The 26,568-nt window shown below is 35.8% G+C and overlaps 1 protein-coding gene across 3 annotated transcripts in view; it reads right to left on the bottom strand.

Annotated features, from left to right (window-relative positions):
• Positions 1-10,697: 10,697 nt before the first annotated feature.
• DPH5 (diphthamide biosynthesis 5) overlaps positions 10,698-26,568 on the bottom strand; it is a 28,927-nt gene continuing 13,056 nt past the window's right edge. For all 3 annotated transcript variants that reach the window (XM_061121281.1, XM_061121279.1, XM_061121280.1), the window contains exons 5-8: positions 19,094-19,214; positions 14,115-14,154; positions 12,562-12,665; positions 10,698-11,061 (exon numbers count right to left, since the gene is read on the bottom strand). In XM_061121281.1, coding sequence (XP_060977264.1) covers positions 10,838-11,061; positions 12,562-12,665; positions 14,115-14,154; positions 19,094-19,214 — 489 coding nt within the window. In that variant the 3' untranslated portion in view covers positions 10,698-10,837. The remainder of the gene's footprint in view (positions 11,062-12,561; positions 12,666-14,114; positions 14,155-19,093; positions 19,215-26,568) is intronic.

Here is a 26,568-nt window from a genome sequence, read left to right as displayed (position 1 = left end):
CCTGAATCCCCTACCAAAAAGTCCTGCTCACTTACTGGAAATCTTTTAAACTCACCTTTCCATCCCCACTGCCCTGCCTAGTACTTCACTGCTGTGTGCATCACAGTGTGGAATTGTCTGACTGCTCACCTATTCACTGCCCAACTCCAGCCCCCTCCATCTCAGCACCCACCCTCACACACCCTCAACACAACACAAGAACAATTCTGGCCTTAGCCAGGAAGTACAAGGAATTTCTGCTGGATCAGACTCCTATCTAAGTTCTTTTCAAACATCTCCCCTCTCCTGGTTTCCTGACTACCTTCTGCTGTCCCTTTTGCATAGAGGACTTTGACCTCCTAGAGCTGAAGCACCTGCCCTGCCTTTCCTGTGCTCTCGAATCAGCCTCTGGCCTAAGGGAAGTCTACAGTGGTTAACAGTTCACTACCCAGTCTTTGAGTTTTCGCTTCCTTCCCCCAGAAGCCAACTTGTGTTATACTAACGAAGTAAGCGTCCCAGTTTCCACTTTTAATTCCTTCAGCTCAGGAATCTTGAGTGGCTCTCTTAATGCTCATCAAATACAAATTCCTCTGAATAATTTCAGCAACTTATGATACTTTTCTTTCCCTCCTTATTCAATCTCATTACTCATGATATGGAATAAGCAAACTTTGCATTACTCTAGACAATGGAAACAGCAAAGAAAGGGAGAAGAAGCAAGCAGGTTTAAAAGATTAGACAGAAAGACAGTAATTTACTATTTTTCATTGTGTATGAAAGAGAGAAAAAGACAACACTACTTTAACAGGATTCTAGCTCATTCAAATACTCTGTCAGCTCATCCTGCTCTACTATACTTTAAAGATAATTTACCATGAAGTTCAGGCTTTAATAAAATCCTATAACAGGAGTAATAATAGTATGACAATACTCATCTGGCACAGTTTAAGCAATCAAAATTTATTGAAAAAATGGATGGATTATGCTTTTAGTATGAAGTTTAGCACCTCTTTGAAAAATAGTTCTATATGGATTGCCAAAGTGAACTGTATTCTTTGTAGGGCATTCACTGCTAAAGCCAGAAGAAAAACAAAATAATATGAAAACAAAAGCATTCCCCAAAATATTTCCTGACTTTAGGAGGTCAGGAAAGCATAGGTACAGTTTCAGAGCAATTAGAACCCTGCCATTTGACCTGGACTTTTGAAAACATTGCAACTGCTTCTAAAACTATAATAAGGTCTATCTGATTAGCCATTAGGGTGTTTTTCTGCTCTAAGCATTGTTAGATCAGATTGTTGTTCAAGTTCACAGGGGTTATCTGTCCCGTGTGTGCATCATACTACTTCCCCTTGAGCAATAATTTGTACACAGTTCATATTGATTTCCTCAGAACTTCAAAACAAGACAAAGTCACTACATTTGTAGTTAAATCAGAACAAAGACTTCCCATTGGCTTGCAAAGAAAACCTGGTAGTGGTGGCCACCAACTAAGGAAACCCTCAAGAACTACAACTGAGAGAAGATTTTTCTGTTTGATAAGAATTATGATTTCAAAAGGGTAGTGTATGCCCCTGTTGCTGTTTTCCTCTGTCCGCCTCTGCACATGGGTCAGAATGTAAGCCCAATCATGAAAGAGTCAGAGAGCAACAGAGTAAACAGAACTCCAAGTTTCTGAACAGAGCACCAAAAAAAAAAAAAAAGGAACCTAGGGAACCAGGAAGTGGTGAGATCATGAAGAGGAGCTCAGGAAAGCAACCTTGAAAAGTTGGTTATCAACCCCAAGTTTCACACTCAGTAAGGCTTGTATCTGATCCTTCCTACCTGGCATACCAAAAGACCTTCAGGACTAAATTATCCAACTGCCTAGGTCCCAGCCTGGGTCATAGAAACTTGAGATAGATCAAAAAAAAAAAAAAAACAGCAGTCCTTGAAAAACCCAACTGACACTGGAACCTCAGCCCATAGAAGGTAGACTAGTAATTGCATCCTACACCTAACCAGGCTCCTTGCCTGCTAAAACACAAACCACAGAATCTAAACAAGAACCAGAATCTCATAATATTCAAAATGTTTAAGCTACAATCCAAATTGGCAAAGTGCCACGAAAATTTCAATATCCAGATGAAAAACAATCAACAGATACCAAGGCTGAGATGATACCAAAGTTGGAATTGTTGGGCAAAGACTTTAAAGCAACTTACAAAAATGTTTATCCAAGTAATCACTTATCTTGCAACAAATGTTAAAACAGAAAACTGAAGATATAAAAGGAACCAAATGGAAATTTTAAAACAGTATCCAAAATTAAAACATACAAAATCAAGTCAACAGCAGAATGGAGAAGACAGAGGTCAGTGAACTTGAAAATATATCAATAAAAATAATCCATACTAAATAACAGAGAAAATAGATTGAAAAAAAAAAAATGAACAGAGCTCAGAGACCTGTCGGACAATAAGAAATGTCTTAACACTTTTCTTATCAGATGCCCAGAAGGAGAGGACTCTACATACAATGAGGAAGCATGAAGTGCTGAAAAAAATATTTGAAGAAACAATGGCTGGTAACTTCCCAAATTTGGTGACATAAACCTAAGATACAGGAAGCTGAGCAAATGCCCAAAAGATAAATGCTAAAATATCCACGTGAAATGCAACATGATCAGATAATTACAATAAAAAAATCACAAGCTTTACATAAATGTTAACAAGTTCATTCTAACACTCATATAAAAAGGCAAAGGAACTAAACTAGATACAGTTTTGAAAAAAGAGAAAACTAGAGGAGTTAACACTAGCTGTTAAGATTTACCATAAAGCTAGAGAAATCAAGACAGTGTGCTATTACAGAAGAGAAAGAGACAGACCGACAGAATAGCAGAGTTCAGAAATAGATCCACACAAATACGGTCCACACAGTTATGGCAAACTGATTCTGACAACAATACAGAAACAATTCAATAATGATAGTCTTTTTAAACCAACAGTGTTGAAGCAATTGAGTATCTCCATGCAAAAAAAGAAAAAAAACAGAACTTTCATCTAAAACTCACACTTCATATAAAAATCAACAAAATATACTACAGATAAGTGTAAACTACAAAGCTGTAAAAAACTTTAGAAGAAAACATAGGATAAAATCTACATGTCCTTAAGTTTGCTTATTGGTTCTTATACAATGTAACAGGAACATGATCAAGAAAAAGTTAACAAACTGGATTTCATCAAAATGAAAAACTTGTGCTTTGCAAAGACATAGTTAAGGGAATAAAAGGACAAGCTACAGATTAGGAGAAAATATTTACAAATCACAATCTGACCAAGAACTTATATCCAGGACACATGTGTGCTAAGTCACTTTAGTCATGTCCGATTCTTTGCGACCCTATGGACTGCAGCCTACCAGGCTCCTCTGTCTATGAAATTTCCCAGGCAAGAACGCTAGCGTGGGTTACCATGCCCTCCTCCAGGTTATCTTCCTGACTCAGGGATCGAATCTGTGTCTCTTATGTTTTCTGCATTGGCAGGCAGGTTCTTTACCACTAGTGCCACCTGGAAAGCCCTATATCCAAAATAGATAAATAATCAAAATTTAACCATAAGAAAATTCAAATTAAAAATGGGCAGAAGGCATGAACAGATGTTTCATTAAGCAGGGTATAAAAATGGTAAATAAATACATGAAAAGATGTTCAACATCATTAACCACTAGGAAAATGCAAATTAAAATTATGATGATATATCACAACACACCTATCAGGAGAGCTAAAATAAAAAATTGTCAATATGAAGTGCTGACAAAGATACACAGCAATGGGAGCTCTTACATTGCTTGCAAGAAAGCAAAATGACACAGCCACTCTGGAAATCATTTTGGCAGTTTTTTATAAACTTAAATGTACATTTTACCATATGATGCAGCAATTACACTGCTGGGTGTCTACTCTAGAGAAATAAAAATCTACATTCATACAAATACCAGTATGTGAATATTTTAACAACTATATGTATAACTGCAAAAATTGAAAAAACCCATCTCTTTCAAATAGTGAATGGAAAAACAAAGAAGAGTGTGTCTATATGAGACTACTACTTAGTAATGAAAAAAAACGAACTTCTAATACATGCAATAACTTGGATGAATCTTAAAACAGCATTTTATTGAAAGAAGCCAGTCTCATTTATATGATATTCTCAAAAGGACAGAACTACAAAGATCAGATCAATGGTTGCCAGGCATTATAGGTGGGTAGAAAGGGTGAACATAAAGGGACAGAGTGAAGGAGTTTTTGTGAGAGATAGAACTATTCTGTGTCTGGATTATGAAAGTAGTTTCACTGTATAATAGTTTAAAATAGCATTAATTTCATTTATTAAGGTTAAGTTACACAAAGATTAGATTTGGCAAAGTAAGCAAATAAAAACACAGGCACTCAATTCAATTTCAAATAAATATTTTCTTAGGTGTCCCAAGTATTGAATGGAACATAAACATATTTTAAAAAATTGTTTATCTGAAATTCAGCTTAAATGCATCACCCTATTTTATCTGGAAATCCTAACAGAAAAATGCACAGATCCTGAATCTATATAACTTAATGGATTTTGGTAAGTATTTATACCCATACAATCAACACCACATCAAGATACAGAACCTTTCCATGACCACAGTGCCTTTCTGTCTCCTCGTCACTCGTCACTCTTCACTCTCTCTCTTCTACTCACTCTTACTCTCCAAAACCACTGTTTTCTTTTCAAGCACTGCTTTGCCTGTTGCTATAATTCATATAAATGGAAGTGTACTCTTTTATGTCTGGTTTCTTTCACCTATTATTTAAATTCGCTCAGGTTTTTTCTATCAATGGCTCATTCTGTTTTACGGTAAAGTAATATTCCATTGCAAAACATACTACAATTTTTAAGTTCATTCTCCTGTAAAGGACACATGGCTTGGTGCCAGTTTGGGGCTATGAATAAATAAAGATACAAAGTTACAAACATTCTCGGACTACTTTTTGTCAGTAGGTTTTCATTTCTTTTCAGTTAATACATAGGACTGGTTTTGAAAGTTCATGGGGCAGTTGTATATTTAATTTATAAGAAACTGCTAATTAGTTTCCAAAGTAGTTGTGCCAATTTATATACCTACCAATAATGAGATTTTCAGTTATTACATACCCTGGCAACTTTTACCACTATTAGCCCTTAAAATTTTTTCATTCTATTGGCTTTTCTTTACTGTTGGTCCATTTTCTATTTCACCAGTTTCTGCTCTTATGTAAAGTATTTGCTTCCTTCTCAGTCAGTTCAGTCACTCAGTTGTGTCCAACTCTTTATGACCCCATGGACTGTAGCACGCCAGGCTTCCCTGTCCATCACCAACTCCTGGAGCCCACTCAAACTCATGTCCATCGAGTCAGTGATGCCACCCAACCATCTCATCCTCTGTCATTCCCTTCTCCTCCCACCTTCAATCTTTCCCAGCATCAGGGTCTTTTCAAATGAGTCAGTTCTTCACATCAGGTGGCCAAAGTACTATAGTTTCAGCTTCAAGATTAGTCCTTCCAATGAATATTCAGGACTGACTTCCTTTAGGATGGATCTCCTTGCAGTCCAAGGGACTCTCAAGAGTTTTCTCCAACACCACAGTTTAAAAGCATCAGTTCTTTGGCACTCAGCTTTATGGTCCCACTCTCATATCCACACATGACTACTGGAAAAACCATAGCTTTGTTGGTAATGTCTCTGCTTTTTAATATGCTGTCTAGGTTGGTCATAGCTTTTCTTCCAAGGAGTAAGCGTCTTTTAATTTCATGGCTGCAGTCATCACCTGCAGTGATTTTGGAGCCCAAATATATAGTCTCTCACTGTTTTCACTGTTTCCCCATCTATTTGCCATGAAGTGATGGAACCAGGTGCCATGATCTTACTCTTCTGAATGTTGAGTTTTAAGCCAACTTTTTCACTCTCCTCTTTCACTTTCAAGAGGCTGTTTAGTTCTTCTTTGCTTTCTGCCATTAAGGGTGGGGTCATCTGAGTATCTGAGGTTATTGATATTTCTCCCAGCATTCTTCATTCCAGCTTGTGCTTCATCCAGCCTTGCATTTCACACGACGTACTCTGCAAATAAGTTAAATAAGCAGGGTGACAATATACAGCCTTGACATACCCCTTTCCCGATTTGGAACCAGTCTGTTGTTCCATGTCCAATTCTAACTGTTGCTTCTTGACCTGAAAACAGATTTCTCAGGAGGCAGGTCAGGGGTTCTGGTATTCCCATTTCTTTAAGAATTTTCCAGTTTGTTGTGATTCATACAGTCAAAGGCTTTGGTGTACTCAATAAAGCAGATGTTTTTCTGGAACTCTTGTGCTTTATCAATGATACAATGGATGTTGGCAATTTGATCTCTGGTTCCTCTGCCTTTTCTAAATCCAGCTTGAACAGGTGGAATTTCAGTTGACATACTGTTAAGCCTGGCTTGGAGAATTTTGAGCATTACTTTGCTAGTGTGTGAGATGAGTGCAATTGTGCAGTAGTTTGAGCATTCTTTGGCATTGCCTTTCTTTGGGATTGGAATGAAAACTGACCTTTACCAGTCAGTGGCCACTGCTGAGTTTTCCAAATTTGCTGGCATATTGAGTGCAGCACTTTCACAGCATCATCTTATAGGATTTCTAGCTCAACTGGAATTCCATCACCTCCACTAGCTTTGTTCGTAGTGATGTTTCCTAGGGCTCATTTGATTTTGCATTCCAGGATGCTTCCTTCTAATTACTTAAAATTTAATACAGTCTGCTTTTCCAGCTTTCTAAAATGAAATTGGATCACTGATTTAAAAACTTTCTTCTTTTCTAAAGCAGTTTCTAAACACTACTTTATCTGCATCCCACAAATTTTCACATTTTGTTTATGTTTTTTACTCAGTTAAAAATATACTGTTTTATCTCCAATATTTGGGACTTTTATAGATATCTTTTTGCCAGCATTTTTAATTTAATTCCATTGTGGTCAATGGCCAAACATATGGTCTACCTTGATAAATGTTTCACGTGTGCTTGAAAATATCTATTCTACCACTGTTGACTGTAGTGACCTAACAATTTGACCTAAATTGTTGGTGTTGTTCAAATCAATACTTTTACTGATATTGTTTACTTCTATCAGTTGCTGGGAGAAGATTGTTAAAATCCCCAACTTTGTGGATTTGTCTGCATCTTCCTTCAGTTTTGTCAATTTTTGCCTCATGTATTTTCAAGCTGGTATTCAGTGCATACACATGGGGCATTGTCTTCTTGATGAACTGCCCCTTTTCTTTATGAAAAATGTATCTCCAATATACTCCTTCTTTTTAAGTCTATTTTGTCTTATACTAATACAGCCACTTGTTTTCTTATGCTTACTGTTTGTATTGTTTATTTTTTCCCTATTCTTCTACTTTCATCCAGAGTCTAGACAAAATTTAGTTGAGCCTTTGAAAAAAATCTAGTCCTTTTAGTTGGACTACTTAGTTTACAACTGTGATACCAATAAGCAATTATTGGTTTGGCTGGATTTAAGTCTTCCATTTCACTATTTGTTCTTTGTCCTATGTTTTTTAATATTTATTTCCTCCTTTCCTGTCCTCTTTTGGTTAATTATATGTCTTCCAGTATTCAATTTTAATTCCTCTCATTTTTTTTTAAGTTCTGCCAAGTGTGTGTGTGTGTGTGTGTGTGTGTGTGTTTGTAGTAGTTGCCAAAGGATTACAATACATATCCTTAACACTACCTACAGTTATTATTCTACTTCAAATAAAATGTAATAATCCTGCAACTGTATAATTCCCTTTCCCCCTGCAACTTGTGTTATTGTTTGCACATATTTTATAGCTAAATACATGCCACAATACTATGTTAAATTGTCAGTTGTCTTTTAAAAGTGAAAGTTGCTCATTGTGTCCTACTCTTTGCAACCCCATGGACTATACAGTCCATGGAATTCTCCAAGCCAGGATACTGGAGTGGGTAGCCATTCCCTTCTCCAGGGGATCTTCCCAATCCAGGGATCGAACCCAGGACTCCCGCATTGCAGGTGGATTCTTTACCAGCTGAACCACCAGGGAAGCTCAAGAATACTGGATCTTCCCAAGCCAGGAATCGAACCGGGATCTTCTGCACTGCAGACAGATTCTTTACCAACTAAGCTATCAGAGAAGCCCAATAGCTTTTAAAAACATAAAGCAAAGAAAACCTGATAGTCATTTACACTTATATTTATTATTTCCTTCCTTTCAGCTGATGTCATTTGCCTTCAACCCAAAACACTTCCCTCAGCTTTCCTTGTAGTGTGGGTCTGCTGGTGACTAATTCTGCTTTCATGAAGATTGTTGTATTTGTATTTTTCTGTCCTATTTGTTTTCTGTTCTGCTTCTGGGGACCCAGTCACATATATGTTGAACTGCTTGATACTGCCCCACATGGCATTGAGGCTCTGTGCTCTTTTATTCTTCCCTCCAACCTTTTTTCCTCAGAAAGTTTCTATTCATCATCTGCACTCTGTTGTTAACTTCAACCATTTGGGGTTTTCTGTTTGTTTCCATTACTCTGCTAAGAGTACTCATTTACACTCATTCACTACAACCACTTTTCCTTTTCATCCTTGAACACAGTTCTGAGCTGCTTTGACATCCTTGTTGTCTAATTCCAATATCTGGGTTGGTAGGATCTCTTTTTACTGTGTGTTTTTCTCTTTTTGACCTTAAGTCATATTTTCCTATTTCATTGCATGCCTCATAATATTTTATAGCATTCGAGGCATTGTTGATAGATTGATTCATTTTGTTATCATGCTCTGGAAGTGATAAGCTTTATTCTAGCAGGCAGGTAATTATTGGCTAGTCACCTTGATTTTATGGAGGCTTGATTTCACATTATGTTAAAGATTCTGTCTTTAGTTTTAGCACAAATCCTTAGTCCTAGGCACAGCCTTTACTGCTAATATACAGCCATTCTAGGGATTTGATGCAAAGCCTAAGGTACAAGCGTTCTAACTTGTTGGGATTCAAACTCTTGAGTTCTCTTGCAACAGAGAGCAACAACCTCTGCTCAGCTTTTTCAGCCTCCCAGCTAAAGCTTTCCACCTGATTCACTGGAGTCTTCCCTGCACATGCACAATGCCAGAGTTAGCCAAAGATTTAAGAGGAAATCACATGCAGATTGGAAATCTCCTCCTTCAGTGCCACCTTAATTTCTAGAATTTCCTCCTTCAATTTACAGCTCCTCCAGCAGCAGCCAATTCCAACAGCTCAAGTCATTAAGACTGCAACTTTCTCTTCCATTCTAGCTGCCCACTCACTAGACTGACTGGTCTAGACCCTGAGGAAAAAGTCATGTAAGTATAGTTCTTTTACTACTTCTGGTCACTCCTTGGTGCCTTTAGACAGTTATTTATTATATTTTCCCAGAGTTTATCATTGGGAGAGTTTGTACATTACAAGCTATTCCACCACTACCCAAACCAGAAGGCCTTCATTTTATAATTCTTCACTGTTTAATGCCTTAGAAAAAAAAAAAAAATACAGAACTGTTACTTAAATGTCCTTGGCTCTCTCTTGCATCTGACAGATTGAAAGTAGAATGTTTTACATATATTAAGATATCTTTTATCTCAAATGAAATAACTCAAAATAATCTCCTATTAATTGTTGCTCCCAGAAAGTAGGGAAGTACTTGCTCAACTTCTAGTGAATCTACTGAGCAAAGAGGTCAGAAAAACTGATTAGGCCATGGAAACACAGTTGACTGACCTTGAACAATATAGGGGTTAGGGCAACTGACCTTTCATGCAGTTGAAAACATCCATGGTTCCATATCCCTGGATTCAACCAACTGCAGATTCAACCAACCAGACTGTGCAGTACTTAGTATGTATTTTGTGGACCCACACAGTTCAAACCTGTGTTGTTCAAGGGTCAGCTGAAATCAGAGTTATACCAACTAAACTACCATGGAGCAATGCTATTTCTATTATGAACTGACAAAAAGTATAAGACTTCATAGTCATGAAACATAATAAATGGAGTGTGATTTACAACTAGGAAGAAGAATGTGGCTACTTGCATACATATGGAGGCACATTAACTGTTAAGTGACATGACAAATCTTGACCAATCTATTGTTGTCTTCAGGCTTAAATTTTTAAAAATTTTATTTTGTAGTCAGCAAATTTTCCATTTTTCAGCTTGGATGTGAAAGATGCTATTTAAAACCAAACAGCAACTGTACATGGCTGGCTGAACATTTATAATTCAACAATTATATAACCTCCAAAATACAGCAGAATATGAGGCACATAATTAGGATGTCAGCTAAACAAGACAAGGCAATGCAGAAGGATGTCATTCTGTGGCATGTGCTCAGCTGAGCCCTAAGTAGGTGGGATTGTTGGCTGGTGACACATTCTTCTCATCTCTGTTTATGTGCATGAATACCACGGGCTGTCAGGACAATGTATCTCGCAGTCAGGAAATCAGACTTTTTAAGAAAGAAGAAAGTTCTATCTTGTATAAACTGATTTCATAAACAGACACTGCTTTTAAATGATTCTGTCTATGGATATCTAGCTGTAAGTTCTCCAGTTTGGTCTGTTCCACTTATGTTCATCCTGAAAAACTGCCAAAATAGCAGCAACAACCAATGATATCACAGGGTAAAAACTCATCGACACAGGAAACCAAGTGCTGTTGGAATATCTTTCTTCTTGGTCACTCAATTTATATTTATTAGGTAAACCAAAAGACCTGTTTGATTTGTTACACAAATACGTGTATGTATATATATGACTGAAATTAACATCTCGCAATAGAAAATGCCTGTATTCAGAGTCCACCAGTGCTTTGGGATTCTGAGCTATTTTCTGGTATGGTAAACAGACTTAGCATCTCCATCTCCAGTGGATGCAAGCTGCCTCCTGTGATAATCAAGGAATGCAATGGTCCTCCCAAGTCCACAGTAGACATCTGCTGCAAAGTGCCTGCTGCAATTTTCTGGTCCTCAGCTCCAACCCTGGCTAAGCCAACACAGAGTGTCTCCTCGGTGACTGCTATTAAAAGAAAAACAAAGATGCCACCATTCAATTCAGTACATGCATTATCCTGAATCCACTCAAACTAACACTAGTACCAAAAATACATTTAAAGAAGTCCCAAATAAATCCCAAATATATTAAATATCCTTTAGTCACTCATTATAGACATACTATCTGCTGATTTATCTAAGGCTTTTCTAAATTATTTGCACTACCTAACATTTAAAGTAAAGTAGTACTTCCTAACTTTACCATTTCAGAATTCCAAAGGCTTACTTTAGTTTAAATTTTTAGGATTTGATGAATAATTACCTGTATGCATACTCTATCACATAGCATTTGTCTTTAACTAGGTTCTGAGTGGACAGTGTTTATTACATGCTTATACTGTAAATAAAATGTTTGAGATATCCTCACATTGATCAAGATATACTGGAAAAACCAGAAGATTATGAGATAAATACATAGATTTGAGCCTGTGCTTGACTACTCAGCTATATGACAAACCTTCAGTTTCTTCTTTTTTATGGGAAAACTAACCTTCATAAATGGTGGTTTAAGGACTAAGATAATAGATATGAAAGTACTTAGTAAACTACACAGCCCTGAAGAAATAATAGGCATTATGACATTACTTATGCTTTTAAGTTTGAAATAACATACATTGGTGAACTTCATTATTCATTCCAGTGTGTCTGCTCTTCAGCAGACCCTCTTGTGATTTTCTTTAGTTGGAAAAGCTGTCCTGATTGAAAAATGACCAAAATGGGGCAAATGATTTCTCCAAGGACAAGCAAGAATGTAAGGAACTCTGTACAAAGGTATGGGTATAGAGCACCCCTGCATGTTATTTTTTTCATGATTTAACAAGGCCTACTGAGGCCAGTGGTTATTAAAGAATCTCTTTGTGTATCTTTTCTATTAAGAAATATGTGTTCAAAGCCAGTCAGCACCTTGTAACAGAATATAATGACAGATTTATTTAAGAACCTTTCAATAAAAATCTATTGACAATGAACATTTTATTATATAGCATATCTACTGTGTCTAGATATTAAGAATGCAAGGGTAAATTCTCTTGTCTTTATCCTGAAAAAAACAACTATACCTGGTCTCAGCGTTGAGAATGAGAAAAAGCAGAATAAGTATACTTTTGCAGGATAGAGCTCACTATAGACTTGGGCTAAAATGGAGGTTCTGTATTTCACCAAAATATTTATACTAACCTATTTATATAAAATCTGATTTATAGTTAATTTGTAAAAAAAAAAAATCCTTTATTTCTAGAATGATATTAATATTACTAGAAAGAAATCCATTACTTTTCTTTCAGTAGAACTTTCAGCCTAAGAGATTTAAGGAAAGATGAAAAAAATGATAAGGAAAAAATGAATGCAAACACACTGGCCCTCACTTTAGTGGTGTTGGTGATGCCTGCGTGTGTTTCAGGTGTTACATACTCATCTCAGTGCAGCATGAAGGGAACATGAGAGCCCTTTTAAGATTCCTGAGTACCTGGTTCTTCTCCTCGTATTCGCTGATTCTGAACAATCTCCAGAAGTTGCTGGGCTGCTTGGTTGACACTCATATACCGAGGAGGTTCATAGATCTTTCTTCCCCTGTAAGTGTAAAACTAGATGCCACTGTTCTTAGCCATGAAATTACATAATACATTTTTAATGTAATTATTCCCCCAGGTATACTCAATTACCACATTCTATGTCCTGTTTGAAGCTGCCACTTGTTACTCACTTCAAGTATATCATTTACCTTTAGTTTCTTAAGCTTTCTTCATTGTCCTATTTCAAATGCTCTCTCATCTCACTGAAATGTTGGCAGAAATAAGTCCAGCAACTTAAAGATAAATGCTTAAATCAAAGTTACTCTTATTCAAAGTGGTACTTTAGGCAAAAATAATTCAAAATAAGTGGAAATTTGTTCTATACTCTAATCAGATTTTATAGCATTCATTTTTATTCCCATGTTTAAACCACATATTCCTCTTTTCATATCTTCCTCTAAGAAAAGTAAACTACAGCAATAAATATCTCAAAGTCTTGGAGGATAAGATATGTTTACTTCCACATGCCTATCAAATGTGCTCAATGGTCAAAATAAAAATATTGCTTTTGCAGTTTACAAAAAAATTCATATAGATTATTTTGTTGACTCTCAAAACAATTCTGTAACTCAGCCCTAAGAGAAATATAATGCAAGCCATAAATGTAATTTAAAATTTTCAATAGTATCCACAAAAACAAAAGTAAAAAAAAGAGACAAAATTAATTTCAATAATGTATTTATTTAGCCAAATATATCCAGAATGTTATATTTCAACATTTATTCCTATAAAAATTATTATACATCATTTTTGTACGAAGTTTTTGAAATCTGGAATGTATTCTATATTTTAGCACATCTTAATTCAAGTGTTAAATTTTCATTGGAAATACTTGATCCGTATTTAGATCATAAAATTTCATAAAATTCATGGTTGTAAAAGTAGATTTACATGTTGAATTGTTCTAAATATACTTAAATGCTATCTAGTTACTTAGTTGAGTATTAGTTTTAAATTAATTAAAACTAAATTATAGATTCCATTCCTCAGTTACATTAGTCATATGTATTTAAAGCTCTCATTAGTTATTATGTGGGTAGCGGCTACTGTATGGGAAACTGCATCTGTAAGTAAAAAGGGGTTCTTTCCCCCAATATACACCTGAAGGCAATACGGCTCAGAGATGGAAGTAACTTTCCCGAGAGCACATGACCAGAGTCCGACTCACGACTCAAACCCATGTTTTCTGACTCTCGATTAACTCATTCCACATGTATTTACTGAGTGCCTATTAGGTGCCAACCACTGTTCTCAACACTGAGCCCTGAGATTTACTGCTATTTCCATTCTCTCATACTGCTTAACATTTCATAAGATTGAAAGTGTTAAATTTTGCACTGTTACTGAAAACTGATTTTCAACAATCTTTAGAACTTATGTCATTTAAGTAGAATTTGTAGTCCATGGAATTAAAATAGAATTAAGCATTCTCAGAACATGAACTTACCTGATTAGATTTTCCACAGACTGCTCCTTTACTTTGATATCTGTAGGAAGCAAAAAAAGATAGTTCTCTTTTAATTAAGTACGTTACCCAAAATCCTACATGTAAACTTCAGCTGAAACACCTAAATTTTTGGTAAATATTTTTCTCAAGTCTCTAAAATGCTAATTTGAGAGTTTGTGACAATTTTCCCTCACACTTGTATCTGGCCACATTTTTAAGGAAATATAAAGAAGAATGGAAGCTTGTGGTTGTATAAAGATCATTAGTTAGAAAACAAACATGAGGTTGGCCCTGAGACCATCCTGAACAGATTGAATTTCCTCTTGGAAAAGAAGACACAGGAAAGAGTTAGATAAATATTGGCATATACACTCTCTAACAGCTAATCAAAATCTTTTGTGTTCATTTCCATTAGCTGGTAACTGCACAGACCCAACTGGAAAGTTCTTGTTATGTTCCTATTCTTACCTATTTTTCAGGTACTAGAATATACATTTCAATGCATGTAATGTAAATATAAGAAAATTCTTACCACATGTTGAAGAGACTTTCACTTTTGTGTGAATGGTAAGACATGCCAGTAACTTATGAAACATTTTAATACCAAATATTCATACTTTATTGGGGATTTCCCAAGCATGGACTGGTAGCCACAACAGCCAAAACACATATAGCCCTTGTTCTTATAAAGCTTGATGATGCAAGCATCACAAAGATTTGACTCTTTATGCTTTGTAATCACTGATGCTCAGCTAAACAATCTGGTAGAAGGTAAAAAAGTAGAATCACTCTACATCCTCACAGGAACTCAGTACACAACAGCAGGAGCAACAGCTGCTTCCTGCTCTACATGCTAAAAACAAATGGTTAGGCCAAAGTTTGTTTCTGCAAAAATAAATACAGTGTAACTGAGTGGTCTTTTTGATAGGCTTCAACAACTTTCTCAAGTGATTATAAACTTTATAAAAGTTTTTCTTACAAAGGATACTAAGCATTCGCTTGGAAAATGCTCTAGAGACAATCCCTTACATATATTTCTAAATGTTCTTAGAACCAGCAATGAATATATTTTTCAGGTTTGAAATTCATTATTTAGGTATTTTCATTGTATGGCACATATAGGAAATATGTATACCTGTTACTGAAATATGGCCTGCAATACAATTAATGATACAAACATCAACTTAGATCTCCTTTACCTAATAGTTGTAATCATTTTTAAAAAGTAAACATTTATTAATGCATTCACCTTGAGCTTCTGAAATGTTATTTGTGATAGTTAAGTTTTTAATATTTTCAATTTTTTCACTTTTTAAATGATATGTTCTATAGAATTTTATTTTAAAAATGAAGAGGGCTGGGGAGAATTTTTATGGGCAAATGCTTCTTCACTAAATGTAAGTCTGTATTAGTGAATAAATTCAAGCCAGATTCATCTTACCTTGTATTTACACAGGCCATATTTATTCTTTTCTACTTTCTAGAATGTAAGCTTCTTCTATTCATTTTAGTACCAGCACCTAGCATAATGCAAAGTACCTAGCACATACACCATAAATTCTACTGAATAAATTAGTTCATGTGGCTCTACTATGACAGCTCAACTTAAACTATCTACCTCTTAAGTAGAGTAGAAGTCCAAACTCCTTCAGAGAGCCTTTACAGACTTCCTCCCAAAGGCTCTTTGTCCTTTGAGACAGCCATACAATTAATGCTATATTTTGTTAATCTCCAGTTACATCATATATATCAATCTTGCCTTTCCAAGTAAATTTTAAGTTCTCTATGGTTTCTTATCATGACATAGTCTCACTAATCCTTACAGGGTATGGCCCATAAGAGAAGGCGTTCAATAAATACATACTAATTAAAAATAATGAGAACTCCAGGTGATTAAATGATGAGATCTATGGTTTGCGAAGTCAGAATCATGATATCTTATACTTCACACCTTGTTCCTGTTTTTGTTAATGGAGCAAGGAAGATATATTGTTTAACCTTGTTTGTCTTTTCCCAGGAAAGCCAAGAAAAGAGGCAGCAGCTCTTAGAGAAAGTTCAAGAGCCAAAGCTCTGGGTTGTCCTTCCTGCCTCTGCATACAATAGAACTTAATTGTTCTCTCAGCTTTCAGGTACACAGCACATTAGTTCCAACTAGATTCCAAAATCCTGAGAGCAGGACCCAGGTCTAATACTTCCTTGGTATTCCAGAAGAACCTAGCTCCACAATGGGCATAAATACTTAATAAATACTGTGAGCTGAATTTCTAACTGCCCTTTCAAAGCTCCCAAAAGATAATTCCAATTGTTCCCTCTTTCCTTCATTTTTTTCATGATACATGAAGATGTTATCACAGGTAGCTTGCCTCTTAAGACTACTTTTATCCCCATTCTGTTTTAAAAACTTCTCAGTTCTGTTGTTTAAACACACACACACACACACACACACACACACACTCTTCATATCTGAGCTCCAATGAATCCCTATTTTTTATCCCTCAGTTGCATATATTTCTACCTCTGCCTTTAATAAAAGCTTTTTTAAATGCTTGTACCTCTTGCATCATTCTCCTTTGACTCTGTACATACTGCTGGCCTCAATTGGCTCTAAGTTTAAGATAACATGATGGATACCTTTAGTGGCATATTCCACATGAATTAACAAGAACCACAAAATAAGTTCTGCCAATAAGAAGTACTAAAGAGGGAGACTGGTATCTTTCCACATGGAAAATCCAAACACAAAACTATAAAGCTAATTAGCTAATAATGAATTACTAAATTACACTGATAATTAACTAAAATAAGAAAGCATTATCACACCAGTAAATTGTGGGATTCAGGCATAAGCCAAAAAAATACCAGAGAAGCATGCATGGCCTGATCTAGATCTAGAACTAATTAGGTGTCACTCTTACTGGAGTAAAAAAGAAATGTAATCTAGCTGGAACTGAATGAACTAGCAAGAGTTAAAGATTTTCTGTGCCAATGGGTAAATAAGATTAAGTCTGAAACTAAAAGTAAACTTCAACCAATTAACTTCTATTACATATCTGTTGGACAGCTACACTGTGCTACACTTCTAGACATTAGAAAGACAGGAATCAGTAAGACAAAGTCCCTGCTCTTATGAAGTAAAGAAGAAAACCAACAAGTTAATATAACAATTCAGATGAATGGTAAGACAAGAAGTTACACAAGGTAATGGGAAAGAAAATCACTGGGGAATACAGGGTGTACATTAAATTAGGTAGAATTTTACTTTAGATCAGGAGTCAGTAAATGTTTCTGTAAAGAACCAGGTAGTAAATATTTTAGGTTCTGAAGGCCACAGGTCTCTGTCAAAAACTACTTATTGCTGCCATTGTAGCATGAAACAGACACAGATAATACATAAATGAAGTAGCGTGGCTGTGTTCCAATTAAACTTTATGAAACAGGTGGTAGCCTAGATTTGATCCAGCGGTGCTAGTTTGCTAACCTCTGCTCTACAGAATTTCTAAATTCTACTCTATAAGAAATGCTCACCATTAGTAAAACTTTTCTACAGTCTTCTCTTTTAAAAGAGACATATTGATTGGGGTTCTGATAATGTACAAATTATATATTATTGAATAATAGAGAACTTTGTACATGAGACAACCTAAATGTCTTTGGCAAATAGGAATCTCTTCTAATGTTCTGAATATCTATACTTACTACAGAGGTCAAAATTAGGGGTTCTTTCTTTGCCCTGATTCTGTGCTACATGGCAGACATTCTTCTATGGATAACTTAAGGCAAAGTGGAACCCAAACAGTGCAATTCAGCGTACGGTCCAGGGACTGACGCCAATACGTGAGCATTTTGTTCCCAACAAATGATAAAAAAAAAAAAAAAAAAAAACTACAAGAGTGTGAATCAGTGTTTACAAACATAGTAATTTGACTTCAACACAAAAGACTAGAAACTTTAAAGTAAATAAATGTATTTATTTTTATGTATATTTATTTTATATATGTGTATGTGCATACACATACACACATATATACTGATCTAAACACTTCCAAAAGATAAGAAAAAGGTTATTCCTATTTGATAAAAAAGAAGGCAAAGGTATGGACTGTTCAAAATACTCTCTAGCTAGTATAGAGTAGCACTCAGATTTTGTCTTCTGATGTCAAGCAGAAGTGTCACTTCAAAGTTATCAAAGATGACAGCTGCTTCTTTTCTGTTGACCAGCCACAGATTAAAGTTCTGATTACAGTATTTTTACAACACATACTGTAGAGAAGGAACTGACAGTGAATGTCAATCAGTAAAATTCCAGTACCTCTGCTGGCAAATGCAGTAGCTGAAACTCCTGAAGCTCTATCAGTACCATCATCTTTGTACACAAAGACAGGGACCCCAACTCTTTCCACACTAGGTAGGAAATACAATTTGGCAGCATAATACAGTGAAAAGAGCTGAGAATTACAGGCTCTGTAGATTCTACCAATTCTGCAACCAATAAGCTGGGTGACAGTGGGAAAATGATCCAATGTCTCTGGGCCTCAATTTCATTGAAGACTGATCTCCAGAGTCTCTCTCAGATCTATAATTCTGTGATTCTGATAGCATCACGACTGCAGTATTCAAAGGACACCTCAAGAAAGATAGGATGGAACTTGGTAAGAGTAAATGTTCAGTATAAGTCTTCTGAGTTGCTGTAAATTGATGAGGACGGGCTCTTAATGAACAAATGGGTAAAAGATGGAATGCTGGAGAGGATCTAATAGGGCAGAAGTAGGCAGCAGCAAGAACTGTGTTACATATGCAGGAACAGACAAGTTGTATTTGGAATGAAAATTCACTTCTCCACAAGAGTATGGGGGAGGGCACACCATGCACAGAGTAGCTAGACTGTATCACACAGAACAGTTTTACCTTCATACAAAATCAAAACAAGAACAATAGGACAACTCCATACTGTGACCCTAGTGAAACTGCAGAGCACTTACCTAGTAGGCATAAAGTGTGCATGCCATTTTGTCTGTTCTTCTTCACTCTGTCAAAGAAGCTTTCTGGTTTCCAAGTGTCCGTCCAGAAAACGATAGACACTGTCTCTCCAAACTTATACAACTAGAAAAAATAAAAACATTAATTAATGATATAACAATTCACTAACTACTGTCTCATAGATAACAATCGAAATAAAAAGTGAGACCCAAACTTGAGATGGACTGGGGATCAACTCTGTCATCAAAAAAAGGTAATAAAAATTCCCTTTGCTCCAGAGCAACTGGTGTCATTCTGATGCCCTTTCGGTAGGAGGCTTCTAGTATTTCTGTATTCAGTACAGGAACATATGTAACTAGTTCATGATTTAGCTAGGTAACTGCTAAAAATACTAAAATACAGAGAACCCAGAAGGAAGCAAAAAAAAAAAAAAAAGACTTGTAAGCAGCCAGAGCAGTGTTCACATGGTTCCTATTACTCTCATTTTATGGAGGAGTCCACCAAGGCTCAGAAACATGAACTGGCTTGCCTAAGGTCACACAGCTAGTTAGTAGAAAGGAACTCAAACCTGGGTCTGAGGAAGAGTTCCTTTCCACCATGCCAGCTCAGTAAAATTCATACACTGCATACTCACTGTGGCCATATCTCAAAACCTACGCCCTTACTTTCCCCACTATTTATTCCCTGACTCTAGAGTTCAACGATAAGGGCCTTTTCCCAAACCTCCTCCTTTCCCCCCACGGTGGCCCATCTACTCCACATGACCATCACACAACTAAGAAGCGTCTTTGTTCCAACTTGCTTCCAGGCTAGCCGCACATCTCACTTAAGTGAATCCAACTCCAAATCTTATGTTGAGAAAATCTAGTTTTGAACTTTGGTTCTGCAACTTGTTAGCTGGGTGACATTACTCTTTCTTTCCAAGTCTTAATCTCTATAACAGCATGCCCTTCCTACCCACAGAGTTGTGTGAACCAAATAACATGTAAAAAGTTATTCAAACTGTGAATGATATTCTTATATTAATTCCTATCTAGGTATTGCACAATGGACTTTATTTTCAAAGACTTAATATATTGCAAAAGCTAATACTAAAGCTGTTACATAAAGATCTGAACTATTCAATGTAAAGAGTGCCTAAAAGAATGTTTAACACAGCCGGAAAGCACTAAATGCTGAAAATCACACCTAGTCTCTGCTACAAGTTAGCTGTTTGGTTGAAGTAGCTGTATGACTTCATGAGATTACCTAACTTTTCTAAGCCTGAAGGTCTTCATTTGAACAATGCTGCTGCAAGAGGCACATTCAAGGTCCCCCATCTCTACATGCCTAAAGAAGCTCAACCTTTCTTGATGTTTATACATGGAGGGCTTAAAAACTATCACTCATACTCATAATGATGACTCTGAGCTACAAAGAGAAGGTTCATGTCACCATATTCCTCACATGGCCAGAACCTCCAACCTACTTACCAATAGGCTTTATTCCCAAAGTCCATTTGAAAATTGCCTAAAGAGGATTTCCTCATCAAAGTCATGCTATTCAAGGGCAGTCAAATTCACAGATTAGTTTACAAAGACCCATGTAACTCTCAGAATGAAATCATAAACCCTCCAGCCACACCTAATATGATTTCTCTGTAAAAAAAAAAAATGTAGAGTTCCAATGTGAGATCTTTGGAATACATTCAGGTAAGCTACAAGGAATAAGCCTTGCTCTCTTGGGGGTTTCTGTCATTGCTATTGTTCCATGAGAGGCAAACGTATCTAACAAATATTTACTATGAATCATCCACGACGTGCCAGGCATTACATTATGCACGGGTATAAAGTGAGAAGCAGAGCTCCAGCCCTCAGGAAATATGCAGTCTCACTTATACCTCACCCAGCAAGCAAACGCTGTGGAGCTGTGGCTCTGGTTCCTACTACCAGGATGATCATGGTGACTAGCTGGGTGACTTTCAGGAGGAACTCCCCCGCCAATTCGATATAATAATTATAAACCTAACAATCTGTTTTGTTAAGGATTAAATGATATACTGTATGTAGTGCCCAGTGCCATAGTAAAGACTCAATAAATGTTAGGGATGTGGTAATCTAACAATGATAATGTTTATAAAGAAGATGCTCTAAAATGTGTTACACTATAATCCAACTGCTTTCCTTACTGGAATGAGCTCAAAAATATTACCAAATATTTGAAACTATGCTTATGACTTAATCTGACAAGTTCAATCATTTATATTTTGAAAAGGATTTTTGGCATCTCTGATCAGATTTTGAAATATTAACATTACTCTATTTAAAAAAACCTTAAGGTAAAACCATTAAAGAAAATTACATATGTCACCATAAATAAATAAACAAGTTTTCAATATTTTAAGAGTCACGGAAATATAGTCATGGACATAAATTCTTCATTCAAAAAGCAAGGAACAGTTCATTTAAAAGAGCATTGAGATGCTAGTCACATGTAATCACTAGCTGAAACACTTTGTGTAAAAGCTTCTCTGAACTGTCTAATTTGGTGGATTAAAGAAAACCTCACATAAGCACTGCTTTCTAGGACCCTGATTTATAGACTGTAACCATTTCCATGGCTGTGGTACAAACTTCTTCAATGAATTCTGGAACATTATGCAAACAGTTTCACCATTTAGATGTCAGTACCTCAAAGAACAGAAGGACCAGTCCCATTGTGTTTCACAATTCAAGGACTTACCAGTAAAGTACAGAAGGAAACTGGAACAAAATCACATAGTTGACGAGAACTGAGGTTGCCGAGACCTGCGTACCTACCACCCTAAAAATGTAAGCATTTGTGCTTATGATCATTTCCCTTCAAACCATTCCTGATGCAGGTCTACATTGAAAGATTATAAAAAGAGCACTTTTCAAAAACAGTAGGCAAATACAGGCTTTTTTTATTTTAACCTAGAGTAAGTTACAGGGAAAGCAGTTTATCTAACTTGACACTGAATCATGATTTTTTTTAATCTATTGAAGACAAAAACTCAATTCAAAATGAAATATTTAATCATATATAAGGCACTAGTTAAGAGTGAAAAGATGCACAAGAAAGACAAATCTGAGATAATAAACAATAATAAAAAATTAGATATAAATTAAAAGAGTTTAGTGTTTCCCCCACCTAGAGAGCACCTGAAGGTAACTTTTGAATAGACAGAATATAAGGTGGACCTTAGAGGATGGGTAAGATTTAGCCCAGGGAAGCTGAACATGCAGAATGAGATGATGTGAACAAAGCAACAGAGGCGGGAAATATTGGGCAATACTGAGAGTGACATTAAGCAACTGTCTAGAAATAAGTACTGCCTGACTTGCCTCTAACAAGTATGTCTAATTCCTGACATCTTACTATGTACCAATTCCTGTCAATTCTTGCTCTATAGTTTACCCAGATACTATTCATTTCTTTTTTCTCTACCTTAGTTTGAGTTCTCAATACCACTTGCCTGAATGACCTTAATAGTCTTATTGTTCATCTCACTGCTGATATTTCCTTTCTTTCAGGAGCACAGATGCTTTGTAAGCTCCATTTTATAATTAGATTTTAATGCTTTGGTATTTTATATTCAAGGGCTTCCCTGGTGGCTCAGATGGTAAAGAATCTACTTGCATTGCAAGAGACCTGGGTTCAGTCCATGGGTCGGGAAGATCCCCTGGAAAAGGAAATGGCAGCCCACTCCAGTGTTCTTGCCTGGAAAATCCCATGGACAGAGGAGCCTGAAGGGCTACCATCCATGGGGGTCACAAAGAGTTAGACATAACTGAGAATGCACACACACTTTATATTCAAATGAAAATATTTTGTGATTTTTAAGTTAAAAAGTATCTTTTTTGGATATGGAAAAATTAGAAAATTGAACTTGCTAAGAACTTTAGCAAGCCCTACATACATCATTTTATATATGTATATCCTAACCAGATCACTTAAATTTGTGATGTAAAAGAAAGCTGAGCCAGCAGGGCTGTCCAAAAATGTACCACGAAACCATTTAATCAAGAGTTACTAGTTTTCTTTTTTATATAGAATACTTATTTTAGTTTTTAATCTTCACATGCATTTTGCTTAACACTGATATAACACTGATTTTTGCTAACAGAAAGATTATACACATGGCTACATAAGCAGGTACACAGATAAAGTTGAATGACTATGTAGACAGAAGAGCTGTAAGATTTATATTTTCACATATAAATAAGAGAACCCACATATAAATTAAGTGAAAGAATCACAATTTAAAGCATACAATTCCAAAGACAAGATCCAACTTGGGGTGGGGGGCAAGCGGGGGGGGGGGGATAAATAAATAAGCAATTCAACTCAGCAAATATTTGTTGCACATTGATTATATGCATGACACTGCAATAAAGTAGCAAGGAAGATGTGAAGATGAGCAAATTAAGGAGTTTATAATATGGTGAGCACACAAACATACACAAGTAACTGAACTCTCCTATAGGATGGAGATTTACCAGGACTGTTTGAATAGAGGAATGGCATAATCAGATCTACAATTTAAGCAGAAAACTATAAACTGTAAGAGAATGATGGTAAGATGGCTATTAAAACAGTGACTTAAAAAAAGGAAATGAAAAGGCAGGGGAAAAAATTTAATATACTCATGATTTAACAGGTGGTCAAAAATAATTCCGAAGTGACTAAAAGAAGGGAGAACTTACTGGATAAATTTTTCTAAGGTTTTCTAAGGTTACAATAGTAATGCAGAGCTCTGATACCGTTATTATCTAATTTGGTGTTCTTTGTACTCATTAAGTTTTACCATTTCTACAATAGTGCCTGGACAACAATGAAACCAATTTAATGCTTCTGGAAACTAACAGTAAGAACTACTACAAGGTCAAAAATGCTGACTATCACAATGAGTGTTATTTTAAAAAAGGAAGGAAATGAGTTCTTACTTTTTGAAAGTAATATATATATTTTCCAAAGTAGAAAGGTATTATATAAACAGAGGAACATATGGCAATAACCAAGGTCACTCATGCAACAGTCAGAGAAAGTGGAAGCATTTCATAATGATGAGAAAATTATACAACCTTTTCCCTGAAGTCAGCCACAACTGATAAGGCAGTTTTTATGCAGATATCATTGCTACCTGGTTTCATCAAACCATTTTATTTACATTTCCTTTAAATATCTCAAAATTATTTCAGTCACCAAACTTTTACAAGAATTAATACATTCTATTACATAGATCGCTAATAATAAATTCTAATAAATTCTAGTATTTATTTATAAATAAATACTAGGCCAAAAAAAAGCATTTTAGTATTATATAATTCTTTTATTTAGTTTGTCAGATTCAGGAGAATGTACACATAATAAGTGCTAAGTAAAAAGACTGAAAGAAAATATACCAAAATGATAACTGTGGTTACCTTTAGAAGGTGAGACAATGGACACTTTTATTTTCTTCTTTATACTTACTGTATTTTTCCAATTTTTTATGAGTATATATGTCATTTATTATCAAGAAAAAAATTACAAAATGACTCTTCAAAAGCAGAAACAATAATAAATAAAAGCAATTCTGATTTTGCATGATTACACTGCTAAATATTTAACTTGAAGATTTCAAGAAAAGGACTTGTTCCTCTTGTATTTTGTATACTGAGAAAAATCCTTGATTTTTCATTACCAGGAATGTTTAAATATAACCACCATGTCTGGCTCTTGATAAATAGATTTTTCTTTGACTAGAAAAATCCTCAGAATACAAATAATGTTACAAGTATCTGTTGCCTAGGTATTTCAAACAACATGATTTTAAAGTACACATGTTCGTAACTAACATTTTAATTGTGAAAAATCTCAAAGTTAACTCAGTGAAAATCTAGGTAACCTTTGCCTAAAGTTGGCAAACAGGGACTTCACTGGTGGTCCAGGGGTTAAGACCCTGCCGTGCAATGCATGAGACACAAGTTCAATTCCTGGTAGGGGAACTAAGATCCCACATACTAAGGAGCAACTAAGTCTGCACACTGCAACTAGAGAGAAGCCTGCATGATACCACTAAGACCTGGCCCAGCCAAATAAATGAAAAAACATTTTATAATAAAAAAATAAGTTGGAAAACAGGCCAACTTTTTAGCTTTCAAATATATAGGATATTAGAACTTATATACCCCACTGATATATACTGACTATATATATATATTGACTATATATATATATATATATATATATCGACTATACCCCACCCTGTCCATGCAGTCTAAGCCCCCATCATCTCTCCTCTAAAGGAATACAATAAGCTTACTGATTTCCTCACTTCTAGTCTTGCCTGGTAGCAGTTCTATCTCCACATGCCAGCTAGAGATATCTTTTTAAAACACTTATCAGATCAAGTTATTTGCTCTGCTTAAATCCCTCTAGGGGATTTAAGGCAGTTAGTCTATATCACTTAGAATAAAATCCAAACTCCTGATAGTGTATTAGACAGCCTAGTGATCCAAGTCCACCCACCTATCCAGCCCCTCTGCCTGCTACTTTCCAGCAAGGCTTCCTTCATTTCCTTTAAGAAGCCAAGCTCATGTGAAGTAATTAGCCTCCAACTAATAAAAAAAAAAAAAAAAAGAAGCCAAGCTCATTTCCATTTTAGGGTCTTTGTTCCAACTTTGGGATATGGTTGTCCCTTCCTCATTCCTATCTAATCTTAAATGTTACCACCCTGAGAGACCTCTCCTGACTATCCAATGACAGTAGTGATCTAGTCACTCTGTAACCGAGCAGTCTTCTTGAATTTCTCATACTTAGCGCTACCTGATATTTATTTTGTTATCGCTTCTCTTTCCTACTAGAATGTAAGCTCTTTGAGAGCAGAGACCTTCTTGGTCAGGTTTATTACCATATCCAAAGAAACTCAGTAGGCAAACAATAAGAAAGTAAAAGTCACCCAGTCAAGTCCAACTGTTTGTGACCCCACAGACTGTAGCCCACCAGGCTCTTCTGTCCCTGGAATTCTCTAGGCAAGAATACTGGAGTAGGTTGTCATTTTATCCTCCACAGGATCTTCCCAGCACAGGGATTGAACCCAGGTCTCCTGCATTGCAGGCCAATTCTTCACCATCTGAATTACCAGGGAAATCCAATAAGAAGGCAAACAGTATTTGCTGAATAAACAGATAACTATTCCTCTTAACGATGTCTAACTTGGCAACCTCTAATATACTTTTCATTTAACAACAACAAAAATTTCATTAGGTACATGCGGATTGTGGTAAAGAACTGTATTTATGGCATACTGTAATAAAACACATAGCAACTGTCTGTGTGTGTGAGTAGAAGTGTTAGTCTATGCAACTACTTACCTTCATTGATACTAATAATTAAGAGTCTCCTGTTGGTTAATAAACTACAAAGTTAATAAAATATACTCGATGGTCGATTCTGGGCTCTCTACGCTGCTTTTAAAAACAACAAAAAAGAA

This window comes from Dama dama, chromosome 20 (genome assembly GCF_033118175.1).
Source record: "Dama dama isolate Ldn47 chromosome 20, ASM3311817v1, whole genome shotgun sequence".
NCBI classification, from domain to species: domain Eukaryota; kingdom Metazoa; phylum Chordata; class Mammalia; order Artiodactyla; family Cervidae; genus Dama; species Dama dama.
Note: the sequence above shows the minus strand (reverse complement) of the source record. Positions and strands in the feature narration are given on the sequence as shown.